Source organism: Amphiprion ocellaris, chromosome 1, assembly GCF_022539595.1.
Source record: "Amphiprion ocellaris isolate individual 3 ecotype Okinawa chromosome 1, ASM2253959v1, whole genome shotgun sequence".
NCBI classification, from domain to species: Eukaryota; Metazoa; Chordata; class Actinopteri; family Pomacentridae; genus Amphiprion; species Amphiprion ocellaris.
The window spans coordinates 6343165-6361838 of NC_072766.1; the positions used below are offsets into that span (position 1 = coordinate 6343165).

An 18674-nucleotide genomic window follows, 5' to 3' on the forward strand; every position below is an offset into this window, starting at 1 on the left:
GTCTGTCATCTCTTTCTTTGGTTCTCTCTCTTACCTTTCCTTTCTTCTCCTTTGTTGTGTTTACCCTCCATGTTGCAGGTGGCATGCATGCAGCTCATCAATGCGTTAGTAACATCTCCTGATGAGTTGGACTTCAGGCTGCACATTAGAAATGAATTTATGCGCTGTGGCCTGAAAGAGATATTGCCGGTAAGCAAAATATGACCACACACACACACCTACAGACACGCACACACAATACAAACTTACTCTCACCTTGTATTAATATTTAAATGAGTTGTCCACTTCAGTGAAATATTGCCGATTTGCTCCAGCAAATAATTTATGAAACACAAAGAAGAGTTTACACGTCCTCTTTCTGTGCAGGAGCCAGAAACCAATAAAGTTTCTAGTGTCTCTGCTAATAATCTACCTACCGGCTTTTATGTCTACCAAACATGTTTATCTGTTGTAAACATTGTTGCTGTTGTGGCCAAGGAAACGAATATATTAAAGGATATACACCTTTATATCTTGATGAATAAGGGTGCTTAAAATAAGCTCCTTGTCTTTACTTGGCCTCGGTGCTCTCCTTTTGGTGCTAATGTCATAGAGGGTCTCGGGTCTTTATCTCTAATTTAGTTTGCTTAATTCTTTATCTCTTTGCATCTGTTTTACCTTTTGTTCTTTTTCTGCCTTGATCCATCCTTAGCAACTAATAGCCATTAGGAATGAGGCTCTTGACATTCAGCTCAAGGTGTTTGAAGAGCACAAAGAAGAGGACATGATGGAGTTCTCTCATAGACTGGAAGACATCAAGAGTGAACTGGAATATCCTTTTCATCATTATAAACCAAAGCATGGAAATCAAAAGTCTGATCCAGTGTCTGTTCCTTGTAAATGTGGCTAATATAGGTTGGAAATGTTCATGGCATACAGTGCAGATGAAATGTTCTTGTCAAGATGCTGAAGAGTTAAAAATAGTAATGCATATTTCTTTCATTTGTTTTTACTTCAGTAGCTTCTGTTTTCATGTGATAATGCAATGCTTCCAAACGAGTCCTTGACTCTCTGCACTGATGCGGGGGATGTGTTCAGTATTGTGCAGAGTATGGTGAAGGACAGCAGTGCAGAGCCCTATTTCCTCTCTATACTGCAGCACCTGATGCTTATACGCAATGACTACTTAGTCAGGTAAAAATCAGCAGCACACATGCTGAACATTTATAATCTGAAGTGTGATGAAGCATGTAGACTTATTTTATCCATTTTCCTCTTCTCTCATGCACCCTCATTGCCTCTATATGTCTATGACCTTGACTTTCTAGACTTTTTTTTTTTAGAAAAACCAACTCTATTCATGAAATTGATTATTTTCTTAATATAGACCGAAGGTGCTAGGAGAGTATAGCATTGTAACTCATGGTCCATGTGACAATAATGATGACTGACATAAATTTGCCCACACATGCAAACGTCTAAGCCCTTCTGAACCCTTTTAATGATGTACTCTGGTGAAGAGCTTATGTTTTGTGGGGGTATAACTCCTTCTGCCTTAAATCCTCTCAATGACATTGGTTAACAAAGAGAATGCTTTCTCTTTCATCTCCAAGCCATCTACAGCAACCATGGCTCCAGAGCATTTCTCATCGCCTATTAATGGTGCTTTTCAAAGGCTTATTTTATGTTGGTTCGCACACAGTTGGGTGTGACTTAAACCTTAGCTTGATCAAAAGATGGAGCTTTTATCTGAAGAATACGAAATGCATCACCTGCAGTTTTTTTTTCTCCCACCCAAAAACAACACCTGTCTGATACTCTGCTCTGGTTCTGTGTGATTAATGTTCATCTGAAATCATTATGAAATGCTAACACCGGTGCTTCTGTGACTGCCACCATCAATGCAGTCTATTTAGTAACTCTGTAAGAATAGTCAGTGTCCACACAGAGCCACATATTGCTGCCCTATGTTTGCTTCATCTTCATTTATCCTCTGAAAGATAACCTGTTGAACCACATAGATACAGAAACAGTTAAACATGATATAAGTTATGTTTCTGCATCAATTCAATATTCTATTCTACAGTCTATCAGTAGAATTTATTACTGTAGCAGTTCAGTCAGTTGACCGTTCAATAACCCCTCCATCAAAAACAGAATAATAGTGTCCCATTATAGCTTAGAAACTGTAATTGGGTACCATGGGCCTGGCAAGCCTTCCACCTCCATATGCTGATGAAATGTATATGGAGCCCTTTCAAGACTGACGCTTTTTCTATAAGGGATATAGGGAGTGATATTGTTTCCAAAAAAAAAGTACCAGATGCAGATTTCTTTTAATTGGGGATCAGTGTTTATCAGAATAAGCAACTTGTTTTCTCTCTTTACATGTAGTCTGACTGAAAAAAAAAAGAAAGAAAATATTTTGCAGAAGATTTGGATCATGCAGTAAGGCTGCTCTACTAGTTTTTTTCCCCACTGGATTATCCAGTTTATTTACAGTGCTTGTCTCCCTGCAAAAACACCACAACAATTCCACCAGTCACTATTTTGAGGTAACAGCAAAGGCTAATCTTTTGCTTATCCTGCCCATGACAACTGTGATTGGTTTAAAGCAATGCAAACAAGCCAAAGCAAATTTTCCCCTCCTATAGCAGAATGATAATGTGGTGTGGCCAGACCATTATGTTCTGCAGAATGGCCTGGCAAAACAAGACGATGCTACACATCATCCCAGCTCCTTTCTGTTCTCTGCTATGTTTATATGTGACTTCGATTTCTGCGTGATTGTTCAGCCGATACCTGAACTTTACTTGTGAATGTACATGTTATAAACAGCTGCACTTTTGGACAGTTGACCTACTGTCAACAAAATGTTTCATGTGTAATTACACAGACATGCACACCACGATGTTGAGAAAAGGAGATCTAAACTGCTGCTGTACATTAAGTTGCAAAATTTATTTACTTCATTTCATGGTGACAGCATTTTAAAATGATGTCCTCTTTTGCCTACAACATGCAGGTTTAACCGTTTGTCTTTTAGTGTTTTCTTCATAATGTCAAGTCCCGAACACATCCTATAAGTTTACCTTTGAAATGCCAGGACTGTAAAAGAAATCTAGTGGCATGAGTATTTTTCCCTGGGATTTTAATCCTATGTTTTTAGCAATTTTTTTTGTTTTTAAATCACTCTTCAGGCTCTTCGTGGCCTACATTTTTTTTCTTCAAAATAAGTGCACCAGTTTTGCTCCCGTAGTTCTTTCATGCTCTAGACATCATTCATTTTCACCACTAGCACATTAGACATCATCTCTAAATGTGATCCTTTGAATACACTGTATATCTTGGAGCTGACTGGTGCAGTTATTTGTAGTTATTGTACTCTTCGAATGCTTAGTGTGAAGAATATATGGTCCCCTTTTACCTTGGGTCTCAAAGTCACAGAATGATAATAAACATCAGTAGCTTGGCGGATATCACGCCTTATTCCACTGTTAATATTTTAGTCTGCATTCAGACGATGATGCAGCTCATCTTCAAAGTCAGACATGGTATTCACTATCAGATCCAATCTCTGCATCGTTTTAAGAAGAATCCAGTGTCCCAAATTAATCACCGTTTGTAAGTTTCAAAGTATTAGTTAATGATTTGGTGTAGAAAGGATTAGGACTCTCAGTGGCATTGTTGTACGATAATGAGCAGATCAAACAGACATTTTCTCTTTAACTTGCAGTAGCACTGTGGCTCCCAGCATTGCATGTCATCTGTTGTTGTAGTATAATTTTTCCTTTTGCTTACTGAGGCTCGCCCTCGGTTACTTTGTGATTAGTGTGTTCAACGGAGCCATATGACACAACTGAACTGCAATTATTCAACAACTGCTAATAGGATGGTCTGTATTCCCCGTTGTTTAGCGAGATCAAAACAGTGCTTATATTACACTCTAAGTATAAGGTGTATAAATGGCTGTTTGTAAGTTTAGTTGTTCTAGAGAAGAAAAATAAAGACTGAACTTGTGTAAAATTAGCATGCACCTCATGTTGGTAAGACAGTTGAGGCTAATTCAGGGTTTCCAGGTGTGGCTCCAAACTTGCAGGAATTCAGTGCATACTGCAATTGGAGATATGCACACGTGGATAGGGTCTGCACATGCGCACACACAACCATGATGGTGACTTGACTGTACCCTCAAGCACACATGCTTTTTTACTTCACTCCAGAAGTGCACAATGACCTAGAACATAAACTTTGCTTTACAACTGTACCAATCACAGGAAAGCATTGCAACTATTCAACAAATGTAAAGAGTTTCTCCTGGGAATCACATTGCTTTCTAAATGGCGCAAATTGGCATAACATGAAAACAGAACACCACAAGTCTGCTGCCAGAAGTAGGCGTTGTGTGTTTTTTAAAATTTGATACTAATTTAAATAAGTTGCTAAAGCTGTTTATATGACCACATCAATCGGACCTTATTTCAGTTATGTTTCTACTGCATCTCAATTCATAAATGGTCAGATCACTATGTAAAATCTGACACAGTATCACTTTCACCATTGTGCATTTCATGAATAAAGCATGAAATGCCAGTTTTGTTTAAAAGAACATTTAAAAGGAAACAATGACACAGCTGCAGTAATATGATGTCCGCTGCATAGCTGACCGGATGTTTGTGGAACTCTATTTTGCTTTGTTGCTAGGTCTGTTGCTATGTTGCTTTGTAGCAGCCCAGTGTCATTTGCAAGTGATGTAAGGTAAACACAGCAGACAGCCATGCATAATTTTAAGAGGTGATTTAGACGCATCTACTGGCAAGCGGATGATTAATTAAAATGGTTAATTTACTTTACAGCAGGGCAAAGTAAACCTGAAGGTCAGGAAAACACTAAATATTAGGAGCGCTGCTTACAGAGGTTGTTATGCAGGCACAAAAATAAGCCCCTTTGTCTTCTTCTCAGTGTCTCTCTTGACTTTCTTGTCCTACTTATCTTGACTCCCAGGCCCCAGTACTTTAAGATCATTGAGGAGTGCGTTTCTCAAATTGTGCTCCACCGTAGTGGCACTGATCCCGACTTCAGTTACCGCAAACGTCTAGATGTCGACTTCAGCCACCTCTTAGGCAAGTTGCACATTCCTAGTAGTTTATTTACATTCAATATTCTTCAATAAAGCATTGACAATTCATTGACAGCTCTGTTTTTTCTGTTTTCAGAGGTGTGTGTGGATAAGGCTCGAACAGATGAGTATGAACAAAGAGCTTCAGAACTGGCACAGAAGGCAAGTATTGACTAAAAATCAAGTAAGATTTTCATTCTCCTGTATATCCTCTACACCACTGGGACAACACAAAACCACGACATGCTAGCATTTATACCAATTTGTTGTATAAAATAACATCTGTTAATAAAACTGAACTTATGTGAAGCAAAGCTAACACTGCCAAATCCTCAGGGAGTCTGTTGAAGTAACACAAGACCATAAACATAACGGATAACTGTAAATTTATAGTAAAAAATTAGCAGTTCATGTCATGAAAAAGAACTCCTTTGAAAGTGAACATTACAGAATATGACATCATGCTGTGCTACTGATTCCAAAGTGTTTAAAATCCTTATTACCGTCAAGGAAGCTATATTTTTGTAATGTGTGGTATAAAGTATTTTTGCCACTAACAGTTATGTTATGCATGTGCCCTAGATTTTTCAGTGTTACCAGTAAAACGTGTTCTTTTTGTATCATCTTGCATCAAAAAAACATGTTTTCTGTCCAGTTTTGAATGTCTTCTCCAGCTTGAGCTGTTATATTTAGGCCAATGTTTTAATGATCAGATTTTTAAAAAATTACAAATGTAACTTGCTATAAGATTGAGATAAAAGCTCTTCACAGATGCGCATGTTTGCATAATACTTGAATTCAAATGGGTTGACTTCATCAGTTAAAGTCAGGTTAGCAGCAAATTGTAGATCCTGATTAGGACTCACTGACCAAAGGTTAAAATTTAATCAGTAAATGAGAGTAATCAAGCTAAACTGAATGTTAATTATATAATGCATTACACTACTAGACTTAAACACTTTAACATGCACTGCTTATGTTAACTCTTAGTTGCATTTAATATGAGTGTGTTCTTGTGTGATTAATCTGGATGTGTGTTTCTCTTTTTAGTTTGATGAGGAGTTTCTAAGCAGACAGGAAGCTCAAGCTCAGCTCGTGAAGTGTGAAGAAAAAATAGCTGAACTCCAAGCAGAGCTACAGGCCTTCAGGTCCCAGGTATACCCAGTTCATCCCCGCTTTCATTGTCAACTTCTGTAAATTTGCTTTTCTTCTATATGGGATGTGACATGTAAGAAAACGCTGGGGCTTGATTACTCACCAAAAGCCTCAAAATCTGAAATAGAATAGAAATTCAGCTTTCTTTCTTACTTTTCATTATGAGACGTTCTTGTTATTTTGGGGTGTGGGATGGGGTGGGGGTGGGGGTTTTATCCACTGGAGCCTGCAGTTTCGTTTGACGTGGAGGCTGCTCTACTGGTTAGCTGACACTAAGTCTAATGAGAACACTGACCGGTCCTCCACGTTGGCCATTTCTAATTCTCTGATCTCTATCCCATAAGAGGAAATTGTTCTAAAAGCAATTTATTCTGACAACCCCTTCAGCTTTACAACTGGGGCTCTCTTCAACCCCACACTCCAAAAAAAAAAAAAAAAAAACACTCCAGAGAGTTGCTCCCACACTCTGGCACTGCAAGATAACTACACACTCGGAGAAGGGGAAAGAACTTCCTTTTTATTTTCCTGATAATTTTTCAATTTGAGAGTGCAAACACAGAATGAATACTCAAATACTACCTCAGTTTAAATGGTGATGGTACATTTAGCAATGCAGGTACATACACACCCACTTTGTCTCTGTCTTTGTTGGTCCATGTCAGTCCTATTCTCACCAGCACACTCGCACACACACACTTGTTAATTCAGCAAAGGTGTTCTTCCCTATACAGGCGGTGGCAGGGCAAGGGCCCAGAGCTGACCTTTAGTGTGTGTCTTTAATCTAAAACTGGTGCACGGATCAATAAGCCATTTGCTCTGTATGATACAATTTACAACGTTTGTAGGCCCGGTTATAACATTTGATTTTTAGCTTTGGAAAAAACAAATCATCGTGGATACATTCTGAACAGAATCTGGACTGTTTATGAGCATTTGACGTTTGCTGGATGGTTGAGAGAACACGCTTCCGTTATCCATAGCACAATGGCATTAGACAGGAAAGCATACTGTGTGCTACCCACTTGGAAGTTGCTTTACTTCGTCTGCTCCCATGTTTTTCTGTCTAGTCTCAGTCATTTTTCTTTGTTTCATCTGACATGGGAATCCACTGTTTATTCTATTTATTTTGGGGAAGGTTTTATTTAACACCGTTCCCTGCACTGTAAACAAGCAAAATATTCTCTTAACAAGTAGTATTCACTGGAATCAAACATCAAAACAGTCTGTTGATGAGATAAGAATCATTTAATAGCATCTGTGAAAACTAGAAAAAGGAAAAGCAAGGAAAGCTCCTGAAAAATGTTATTTGACCTTTAGATTAATATAAAAAAATGAACCTGTGTCATTTTATAGACAGTGTGAAAATGCAATTTTGGGTAAAGGATCCTGAACATAGATTATTTATTTATATCCAGAATTAAATTAGGATCATAAATGTGGCTTGTGCTACTGCCCAGATAAAGGAATGTGACAAGAAAGGTGAATTTTGGCTGCATTAAATAATCCTCTGACTTCAAGTCCAGGAAGATTTTAAAGTTAAGCAAAATATCTTACATTTCCTCCTATGTATATGTTTGGCATTTGCCTACTTGTTTGTGACATTCTTAGCTAAAGCAAAGCAGTTGGTCTTTTTTTCTTATTATGAATTAAACCCCCGAAGAGACCAAAACCAAGAATAAACTGCAACAGTTTTGGATTTTGAATTTCTAAGTGAAATTCTATGGCACTGAGCCTTAAGCTACAGGCATTAAGATCTGGTGATTGCGATTTGGTAATAAAAAAAATGACACAAGCTTAGTGTTTAAGTGCCTCGCTCCAAGGCAGTCAACAGGACGTCTTCAGCATTTAACTGGCAATGTTGTTGTTACGAGATCATTTCTTTGATTGCAGGCTACCATTTGGTGTCATGAAGTAGTGTTTCGAATATGGAGAGGAAGACCTCAGCAGTCATACTTTGAAGAACATGCTTGTTTTTTTGTATTTTGTGCGTGTGTTCCTACATACATGATTTCTTCTCCCTGCCTGCTCAGTTCGGAGCTGTACCTGTGGCTCTGACCTCTGCCCAGGCTGGACAGGCGTTATCTTCCTCAGCATTCCCGCCTGGGTCTCCAGCCCCTGCTCCACCACCCGGGGTGCCACCTCCTCCTCCACCCCCTCCGCCGCCTCCATTACCCGGCTGCCCCGCTGCGCCTCCTCCACCACCTGGGATGCCTCCTCCATTCGGTGCCCCCCCGCCACCTCCTCCAGGGTTTGGAGGTGGTTTCGGTTCACCCACACCCCACGCTCTGCCTTATGGCCTCAGGCCTAAGAAGGAATTCAAGCCTGAGACCTCCATGAAGCGCCTCAACTGGTCCAAGGTAAGAAACTGCATGGTGTTTTTAATATTTATCCAGCCCTGCTTTTGTACACAGGGATGACATATCAGGAAAAAAAAGTACAGGGCAGTATAATATACTTTAAGAATGAATTCTCATAACTGGGCATGTTACACATTTCTATATTAAGTGATCTATTATAAAGAGAGTTGTTTTTCCACTGTGCTGTATTGTGGTTTAGAAAAACTTTCTGACATGAAACTACAAAATTTAGGCCATGTATTTATAGTGGCCCTTTTCTCAGCTCTCTGCTTTGTTCCTGATGTTTCTTGGCAGCACCTGAACAGTACAGATGTTTTTCAGAGAATTAAACAACAACTTTTTTTACATTTGTGCCAAGCCAGTAATAATTGAAAATAACAGATGATCAGACGCTATTGTCAGAGCAGCCTCCGTGGTACAGCTACAGATGTTGTTCTCTATGGAGCGATATTAGTTCACACCACAAGTGAGTGTTAGTTTGTGATTTGATTAATAATTTAATCTCCGATTTACAGCAGTACAGGTGTTCAGCAAACTAAACCATATGTTTGGAATTTCAAGTGAACCTTTTAGTATGACATGAAGAAGACCTGTCTTTTGTACAGCTGTGGGAGACACCCCCCACCACCACATATGGTTATGTTTGGGACAAGGCTGGTTTCTTAAACTTCTTCAGTAGAAGGACTGCAGAGTTAAAACAGTTGCCCATAAACAGCCAAACAAAACTTTGACACGCTAATGGTTTGTCACTTTCTTGATAACTATTATACTGTAAACATTTATCAGTTACAGGGCCATATATACATCCTGTTAGTGTCACATCTCACCTGACTCCAGTAGGACCCCAAGTCCAATATTAACAAGCAATTTTGAGTGATTATGGTACGTTGAGTCCTTAAAGCAATATGCAAATATTTAGATAAATGTGCAGAGAAAAGGTGTTATATATGCAGGGCCTTATTTTGAAAATATTCTTTAGCAGACATCGATTTAAATTTAATGTGTTCTCAGCCCAGATTTGTTTTTCTTAATATCTTGCATGCATTTTCTCACAGAACTTGGCTGTTAGTTTCAGCTGGGTGAAAACTTCAGGCTTTCTTTTTAGGCATTTAATTGCATGTTAATGTGGAAAGCAAGTCAAATAAATTAACATATTTATTACCAGATTTACATTTCAACTTTTTAAAATTTTGTGTTGCCCTTCTTCCTCTACTTGTAATGTGTGACTGTGTCTTTTGTAGCTTGAATATGTGACTGAAATTTAATTGCGTTTCGTTTTTGTTTCTTTATGGAAACTCAATGAGTAAAAATACTGAATCCTGTGATCACTGAAAATTCTGAACTGTTATTTTGTCTTTTCAGATTCGTCCCCAGGAAATGTCGGAGAGCTGCTTCTGGGTTCTGGCTGATGAAAACCAGTACGCAAAACCAGAATTGCTGAACAGAGTTGCTTTTACTTTTGGCTCACAAAGAACAGGTAAGAGTCTACATTTCGCTATACTGATTGGTTTAGTGTTTGTCTCCCAGACTGCTGCATTTGTATTCTGAGAAAGCTTGGTTGTCATTATGCAGCAGATGTTTTCACACTACGCAACATTTGCGCGTAATATATTACTTGACCCTATTATTACATATTTCTTTGTTGCTTCAGTGAGCTTCACTTTCACAGAATCCCTGTTCTACAACATTTCCAAACCTTTCTTGAATTCTGCAGTCTGTTTCTACTACCTGCTTTTTCTTTCTCCACCCTACTTTCTCCTCCATCTCAGTGCTCTAGCTTTCTAACACGAATGAAGTGTTGCTGTGATTGTAGGGAGGAAAATGGTAGAGTTCCTCAGCTACACTGGACTGGTAGAACCATTTCTCTGCTGGATTTTAGTGTTGATGAAGGCCTTTTAAATGATAATCGAACTAGAGCCAGATGTCTCTCAATGCCTCATTTTTTGTTTCAAAGTTCCCTTGACCAGTGCTGTCCCAGATGTGTGATTTAATAGTGCTGGTGAAAGATATGAGGCAAAATAATACTAGGATTGCCACAGCACTATCTCATTGTCAAAAAAATGGAGAATTGATCAACAGTAATACTTAAAAAGGCCCAACTCTGTCTGAGTACCCTACATGTGTAGTGTTTGTACTACCAGTTAGCTGCCAGCAGCCCTTGCTGAATGAGGCTGTCTTGTTGTTTTGTCTTTTGTTGGGTTTGTTTGAGTATTTCTGGTGGTCATGCTGCATGATAAAACACCACACAGCTATGTATTCACACTTCAGTATGGCTGGTAAGATCTGGAATATTCATGTACGAGGTTGTTGGAATGATTAAAGCCAGAGCAGGAGGTAGAACGAGATGTTATCACTTTTGTCTTCCCCAATGCTTGGTCTATTAGTCCCTTCACTGATGATTTATTCACATATCTTGTGTTTTCTTTCATGTCTTGTCACTGCTTCAGCTAGCTCACGCCAGTTTGAATTATTCATTCAGGTGTTATCTACCTGTCACAATGCTATGCTGCTCCTCTCATGGCACACAAGACCCCCTACACAACAGTGCACCGTAGCTCCCTACCGTTAAGTCGCTGAATAATGGAGGCAGATCCACACAGCAAACAGGTAGACAGTCAAACAGGTGTTCTCTGGGGAGGACAAAGGAAGGATGTCCACTAGCAGACAATTGTACTTTTCTGTTAAGGTAATGGCCCAGAGCCTATAAACATTCACACAATGACTTCTATTTCACAATGATCAAGAAACACACTTCTCGTCATATGAGGGGGGCACGCAAACACACTCCTGCTCTACAGTGTGCCGGCTGCCTGGTTTGTTACTGCTCATGGGTAATGCATTTTAGATTTGGCGAGAAAAGCATGAAACATCTGACTAAACTCAAACCTTTCACATGATTTGAATCTATTCTCTCAGTGGTTTTTTCCTCCCCGTTTCTTCCAGTCCCAGTGGAAGCTGTAGGAGCAGCACGACTGCTTGGTTGTACTGTGGACCCAGTTGCTGCTGCTGCTGTGTCAGTGAGTGAACTTGTATGCATACGTGCATGTGGGCTTGTCTTCTTATTAACACAGCCGTGTAGCATCATGTTTCATCTCACTTAAGAGCAGCGGCATCTGGATCAGCATTAAACATTAAAAAGGACACACTGTGAAACAGTACTCACTCAGTTTCCCTCATTAAATATTCATTTGTGTCTCTTGAAACTTCCTTATTGTTCCGTGATGTTTGTGCCTCTTGTAGTTTTCTGACAGACTTCCTGCCACCCAGTACACAAACTGCAGAGTTTAGATCGTGACTGGGAGCAGTTAGCTATGAGGCCACGTTTTCATCAGACCTCAACTCAATCAAGCATAGATAAAATATATAGCAATATTTTTTTTCCACATTTTTCAAAGTTCTGAAAGAATCTTTGGGCAGGAACTTACATTCTGAGGGGCAAAACAAATTTATTTGAATAAGCTGACATTATATTCACAGTTCTTGTATCCTTAAGGCTCATCTTTCGTTCTTTGTATTTTTATTTTTATTTTTTTGCCAAAAGGTCAATTGAATTGCAATATATGAGTGTTTCTAGTTTCTGACAGAAGAAAATTAAAGGAGACCGCACGCTTGTGCCAAGTCTTTGCTCTCTAGCTAAAAACATAATCAGTGATGTCCACGCTGAGAATGCGTTGAATTCCCAATTCAGCTGTCTTCATTTACATATTTTCCTGTGTCTGTTGTCGAACAATAGAACGAGTCAAGTATAGTGACTGAATCGCAGCCCATTAAGTCTAAATGTTAACCAGCAGTTACTTCAGAGCTGCTGCTCTGCACAGTTGAAATGCTCTATAACACCAATCATGACTAATAAACTCACTGTACGCAAGAGTTCATAAAAGGCTATGATGTGAATTCACCTGAAATTTCATAGAATTCAATGCTTCTACCTAAGAAGAATTGAGAAGAAAGAGAAAAGGAGTTACTTTAGCTGTTCCAAGCTTGGACAAATATACAGTATAATTTTTATTTATTTATTTTTTTTATTTTGTGAGGGTTTTTTTTTAGAAATTTGGATTTCTTTTGATGTTTCACTACTGACCTAGCCCTCTTGTAATTTTTTTTGTTTGTTTGTTATATATCAGTTTTCAGTTTAAATCTTCAATTTTGAAGTTTAATATGTATATTTCATTCTGTGCTGCATTATACAATGACATACAATTTGTCACAATAAAACTAAGCTAATGAAATAGTCATTTTGCCTTTTTAGAGGAAAATGTGGTATTTAGATGGTAAAATAGTCAATGGATTATTGATTGAAAAGTACAAATAGAGAAATAGTTGTTGCTGCCCTACAAATGTCCGGTCCAAAACGATAAAAATGTATCATTTCGATTAGGGACAGAACACAAGAGACAGCCTGTTTTCGAAGATAGATGGGTCTCTCAATCAAAACGGTATCAAAAGACATAGTATAATGCTGTGAACTAGCAGTGGATCATGGGAATTATTGTCTCCACCACTCATGAAAATCCCCAACATCACTGGCAGAAATCATGTTCATTGATGAGGCAATTTATTCAATTTTCCCTTATATTATGTTCAGTCACATGTATTCACGCTATGTCATTTAATTCTAATGAGATACCTGCAAGTAACTTCAAGCATGTAATTTACTACCTTAAATTTATACCTATACTGCTACTGTAGCTAATATTATGTAGTGAATTCAGTTCTTGTTGGAAACATTTGGGATAATGCAAGAACACGAAATATAGTCCTTTTTTTATGCAAGGTAGAAGTTTTCTCTGATGCCCAGTTTAATACATTTCAACATTTACAACACATATTGCACATTACTTTCAGACAGATTATATTTTCTGATTTCAGGTCATAACAATTCATGGACGGCTGGATTCCTTTTATTGACTTTGCAAAAATGACCCTTAATAATTGGACCTGCAAAGTGCAGTAAAGGATCAATCGATTTTGCTCGTAAATTGCTTTTCAGATCTGTCAGAAAGTATCGGAAAAGAAAAAAAAAATACTGAAACAAAATGAATCCCACTAGACTTATGGTAATTTTTGATAAGTTCTTTATGGTAATGTTTGTTGCTGACACCTTAAACTTGCAAGACAGAGAGGCAGGTATTCTCTCTAGAGTAAGACACTCTTGTCTTTACATTTGTCTTTGAGTTACCTGTGTTTGTGTTCCAATTTATCAACCCCATTGGTTTTGTCCACTTTGTAGAAGTCCTCTCGTTTATCTTCATACATATGTACCTAGTCATATTAACAACATCCTCTTTCAACTTCTGTTCAAAATTATTCTTCTTTTTAAACTTACCATTACCTTCAGCTGTGCAAGCTATTCAGCACTTAAAAGTTAATGAGTCTTTGCCATTTTTTTTAATGGAACTGGTTTCTGTTAAGCAGCTAAGATCAACGGAATGTCCTCTGCTAATTTTACTCATGGTAAACAAGAAGAACCCTTTGACAGTCATATAATAATTACTTTACCCTCTTTTCAGACTTATATCTAGGCTTTTTAATGTTTAATTATGACAGCATGAATCAGAGTTTCTCTCTCCCTCAAAGTATTCATTCAGTTATTAGAAATTCTCAGTCTGATAGACGAACATTAAACATGTTTATAGCAATTCAAGGTAACAGCCTAATTAATCTAGAGGTACATTTCACCTATACTGAATACCCAGTGTCTCCAGTAGCTGTGTGCAGTGGGCCCATTTTTGTTTCTTTCCAAATAACAGAAAAACAGGCAACATTTCCCATGTTGGTTTTCAGACAAAAAACACAAAAAACCCTAAGAGAGACAGTGCAAAGCAGCAATACAAATGATGGTTTAAAAAAGATGTTACAATGCGCTTTAGACATAACCATACTCTTTGAACATGCTTTCAAAAATTGCCATTTAATAATTAGTAGTGCACGTAAAATTACAGCAGATTTCTGCACATTTGTTGAACTGTTGATCCATTAAAGGGTAAATTAGGAGTCAATAAAAGAAATGTTGTTGCGTCATAGGAATATTGTGTGCAGTACAAATGGCCCCTAATGATTCACAGCTGACAACAAAAAATAAAATGAAGCAAAGAGAGTTCATTTAATGTTCATTTTGGTTTTAAACAGTTCAGTACACATCAACAACTCTCCTAGGTACATTTGCACACAATTTTTCAAGGTACTTGGCAGGTAGGTTGTCCCATGATGGATAACAATCTAAACATCTGAAGAGCCTGAAGCTCTTGCAGATGACTGCACATACACACAAAAACACATACACAAACTTAACTGGCTTAGTATACATGAGAGTCGCCACAGGAGAAATATTCATGTTCAGTTCTAATGTTAGATTAACATGACTCACCGGATATAGACTTACTGTATAAGTCTATCATTTTTACTGCACATTTCATGCTGTTTTCTCCTCCTTTGCAATTTGCGCGTATCCGTTTTTAAAATGCCCTGCACCACGGAAAACAAAAACAAGAACAACCTCTGAGCAGCCTCCTATATGCTAAGTTTGGATAGTGAAAGAAGAGGGGTCTGCTTGGTTGGTAATTGCAGCTTTCATATCCCTGCATGCAGATGTACCACCAAAACAATACCCCATCACTTTTTAAGGAGAAATACTGTCTCTGCACGTTGTGATCATGAACCATAGCAGATAACATTACTGACAAATCATTGAATCTAAGGAGCAACGGGTCAAACAGGTAAATCTAGTGAATAAAAATGGTGGTTGAGGGACGAAACTTTTCCTGATCTTGAGCTGCAGTGTGTGACTCCACAGGTACTACTGGCCACTGAGTAAGACACAGTGACCGAGTCATCGTCAGTGCTGCCATTGTGTCATCAGTCTTTTTACTGAAAAAAGTAGAAGCTACTTGTGCTAAAGTTTGCAATACTTGCACCTTGATATGTTTTGCAATTCTTGCACATACATTTTGTTGTAAATATGACTGAATTTTTTGCACAGTCATGTTCAGGCCATGAGCACACTACCTGTGCTTTCTGAATAGTGGTCTACTGGCCATTCAGACATTCTTTTAAAGGCTCCTACCAAGACAGGTGGTGTTGACATTAAGTATGCTGGATTCAAGTCTGCTCATGTGTACTTTCTCAAAAGAAAAGCCAGCCTCTGTGTTTGTCCCTATATTTAGTGGCCACAACCAAACATACAGTCATGTGAAAAAATTAGTTGAAATGTTCACATGTTGATGTCTAATCTTGTTTTTATTCATCTCTGGGAAAGAAAGTGATTTAATTGCAGGCAAACAACAATTATCCTTGTTTTTCTCATTAAACAAAAGATATCAACAAAAATCCATAGTCTAAATGAGGAAAAAATTAGGACACTCTACCCATTAATAGCTGGTGTTACCCCCTTTGGCTGAAGTAACATCAGTGAGATGCTTCTTGTAGCCATCTACTAGTCTCTGACATCCGTCTGAAGAAAGTTTGCCCCACTTCTCAATACAAAATTCTTTCAGCTGTGAGATGTTTGAGGGGTTTCTTGCGTGTACAGCCCGTTTCAAGTCACCCAACAGCATCTCGATGGGATTAAGATCTGGGCTTTGACTTGGCCATTCCACGACTCTCCATTTCTTAGTTTTCAGCCAGTCCTTGGTGGATTTACTGGTATGCTGTGGGTCATTGTCATGTTGCAGGGTCCAGCTCCGCTTCAGCTTTAATTTTTTCCACAGACAGTCGCACATTTTCCTAAAGCACCCTCTTATACATGGCAGAATTCATGGTGGATTCTGTGATGTGAGCTGGCCAGGTCCTGCCGCAGCAAAGCTGCCCCAAACCATGACACTTCCGCCTCCATGCTTCACAGTTGGTATGAGATTTTTTTTCTGGAATGCTGTATTTGGTTTACACCAAACATGTCCTCTGTTCTGGTGTCCAAATAATTCAATTTTAGACTCATCTGTCCAAAGAACATTATTTCAGAAGTCCTAGTCTTTGTTTATGTTTCTCTTAGAGAGCAACGATTTCCTTCTTGCACGCCTCCCATGAAAGTTAAACTTGTGCAGTCTCTTTCTGATTGTAGAGGCATGCACTTTCACATCAACAGTAGCAAGAGCTTGCTGTAAGTCCCGTGATGACATTTTAGGGTTTTTGGAGACTTTTTTTTAGCATCTTGCGGTCTGCTTTCAGGGTGAACTTGCTTGGACGGCCAGACCTGGGCAAATTGACAGTTGTTTTGAATGCCCACCACTTGTAGATCATTTTCCGGACAGTGGACTGGCTGATTTCAAATTCTTTTGAGATCTTTTTAAATCTCTTACCAGACTCATAAGTTGCTACAATCTTCTCTCTGATGGCCTCAGACAGCTCTTTCGATCTCACCATGGTGTTCATTCTTATTCAACAGTCAGGAGCAGTCCAAACTAAATGTCTAAAGCTTAAATAGGGCAAGCCTCTTTCCAAATGCTGACTAATGATGTTCTAATCATGTGCACCAGATGTGATACAACTGTGTGTGATTTTAGCCATTTTAAATGGGAATAAATGTGGGGGTGTCCTAAATTATTCATCACCAAAAATTGCATTTTTTTTCTGATATTTTGAAGCAACTTCTAAAAAGTCTTTTCTTTAGTTTTAATTGTTCAGTTATATTACTTGAATCTCTCAGCATTGTTAAAATGTATATTAAATATCCATATGTCCAAATATGTTAATAAAACATACAGGCTCTCATAGGGTGTCGTAATTTTTTCACATGACTGTATGCCCATCTCCCATCACCTGCACATACATGCATGTTTTTCAGTTCGTTTGACCTCACTTCTGAATGAAATCTTTTCCTAGGTTCTTTCTCTCAGCTATCCCTGTGAGGTTCTGGTCAGTTCGCGCCATTACAACTGCCTTTGTGAGATGTTATCATTTCCCCCATAGCATATAGCTGAAAGGTTGTACTAGTTTATTTCGTATAGATTACATCTCATATCTGTGTGGCAATTTCTCTAGAAACACAGATAATAAGAATTGTAAACTTTTACATAAATATCAGTTTAGTGTATTATTTTTGTCTTATTGTTTGCTGCATTTTCTTACCCATGCAGGTCAAATTACAACAAATGTCTGAAACATTACAAGTGTTAAAAACAAGATTGTTTCTCGCTGTTTTAACTGATGAGATGCTCTTAAAAACAGTAACTGAAAGCAGAACCAAATTCATGGTCACAAACTATATTTACAAGCTGAACATGAGAGCTACTTTTTGACATGTTGTATTGGAGTTTTAGATAAATAACCTTATTAAACATGTCCTTCCAAATAATCGAGGGTTTGACTTGAGTATGATGTAGAAAATACATTTAGAAATAAATGCATTTTTGGAATAGAGGCAAACATATAGGGATTTTTTGAAATGAAAAGAAGTAAATGCAAACACATTTCCAATTGTAAAGCATTGGGATGGAAGTATTCTGCTTCTGGTGGCACAAGAGAAACTACATTATTGGTAGGAGAAATGGATTTCACACGTTACTATCAGCAAATTCTAACTGCTGATATCATGCAGCCAGTCAAGAAAGAGAAGCAATTCACATTTAAAATAAATTCTGAGGTTTTAACCAAAGTTCATCATTTGATCTTTATGTGAGGTTTATTTCATAGTGAATAAAACTGATTATTAATTAATTGTAGTTTATGATGCCACAGTGTCTGCCTCTGAACTCGAAGCTTTATTATGCTCTCTGGACATCTGACGACTTTAATTGCTGTCTTTGCGATTACTGTTTGATTTGCTGAGGGTAGAACCCGTAAGAGGAGAAAAAGTTCTCCTTCACAGAGCTTCATCAAAGAACTTCAAAAGAGAAAAAGAGCCAGAACAGAAAGTGGCATGAGCTGTAGCGCTATTGTAATTCATTGTAAAAAATTGTTTGCTGACCCGTGTAGTGAGTAGCAGCGAAGCCAGTGAAAAAAAATATGAATTTTTATAGTGATTTCTCCTCTTTCATGATGGCACACACACAAAATGGGATTTTGCGTTTTGTTTTATGGAAGTTATTTTTTTTCTGAAACAAGCATGTGGATGTTGGCAGAGGAATACA

The 18674-nt window shown here is 38.2% G+C and overlaps 1 protein-coding gene across 3 annotated transcripts in view; it reads left to right on the plus strand.

Moving 5' to 3' along the window:
- Positions 1-18674, plus strand: part of LOC111562582 (protein diaphanous homolog 3-like) — a 164353-nt gene that overhangs the window by 32879 nt on the left and 112800 nt on the right. For all 3 annotated transcript variants that reach the window (XM_055013596.1, XM_055013592.1, XM_055013590.1), the window contains 8 exons: positions 79-189; positions 692-810; positions 1057-1173; positions 4984-5102; positions 5196-5260; positions 6149-6253; positions 8284-8610; positions 9973-10087. In XM_055013596.1, the coding sequence (XP_054869571.1) occupies positions 79-189; positions 692-810; positions 1057-1173; positions 4984-5102; positions 5196-5260; positions 6149-6253; positions 8284-8610; positions 9973-10087 (1078 nt within the window). The remainder of the gene's footprint in view (positions 1-78; positions 190-691; positions 811-1056; positions 1174-4983; positions 5103-5195; positions 5261-6148; positions 6254-8283; positions 8611-9972; positions 10088-18674) is intronic.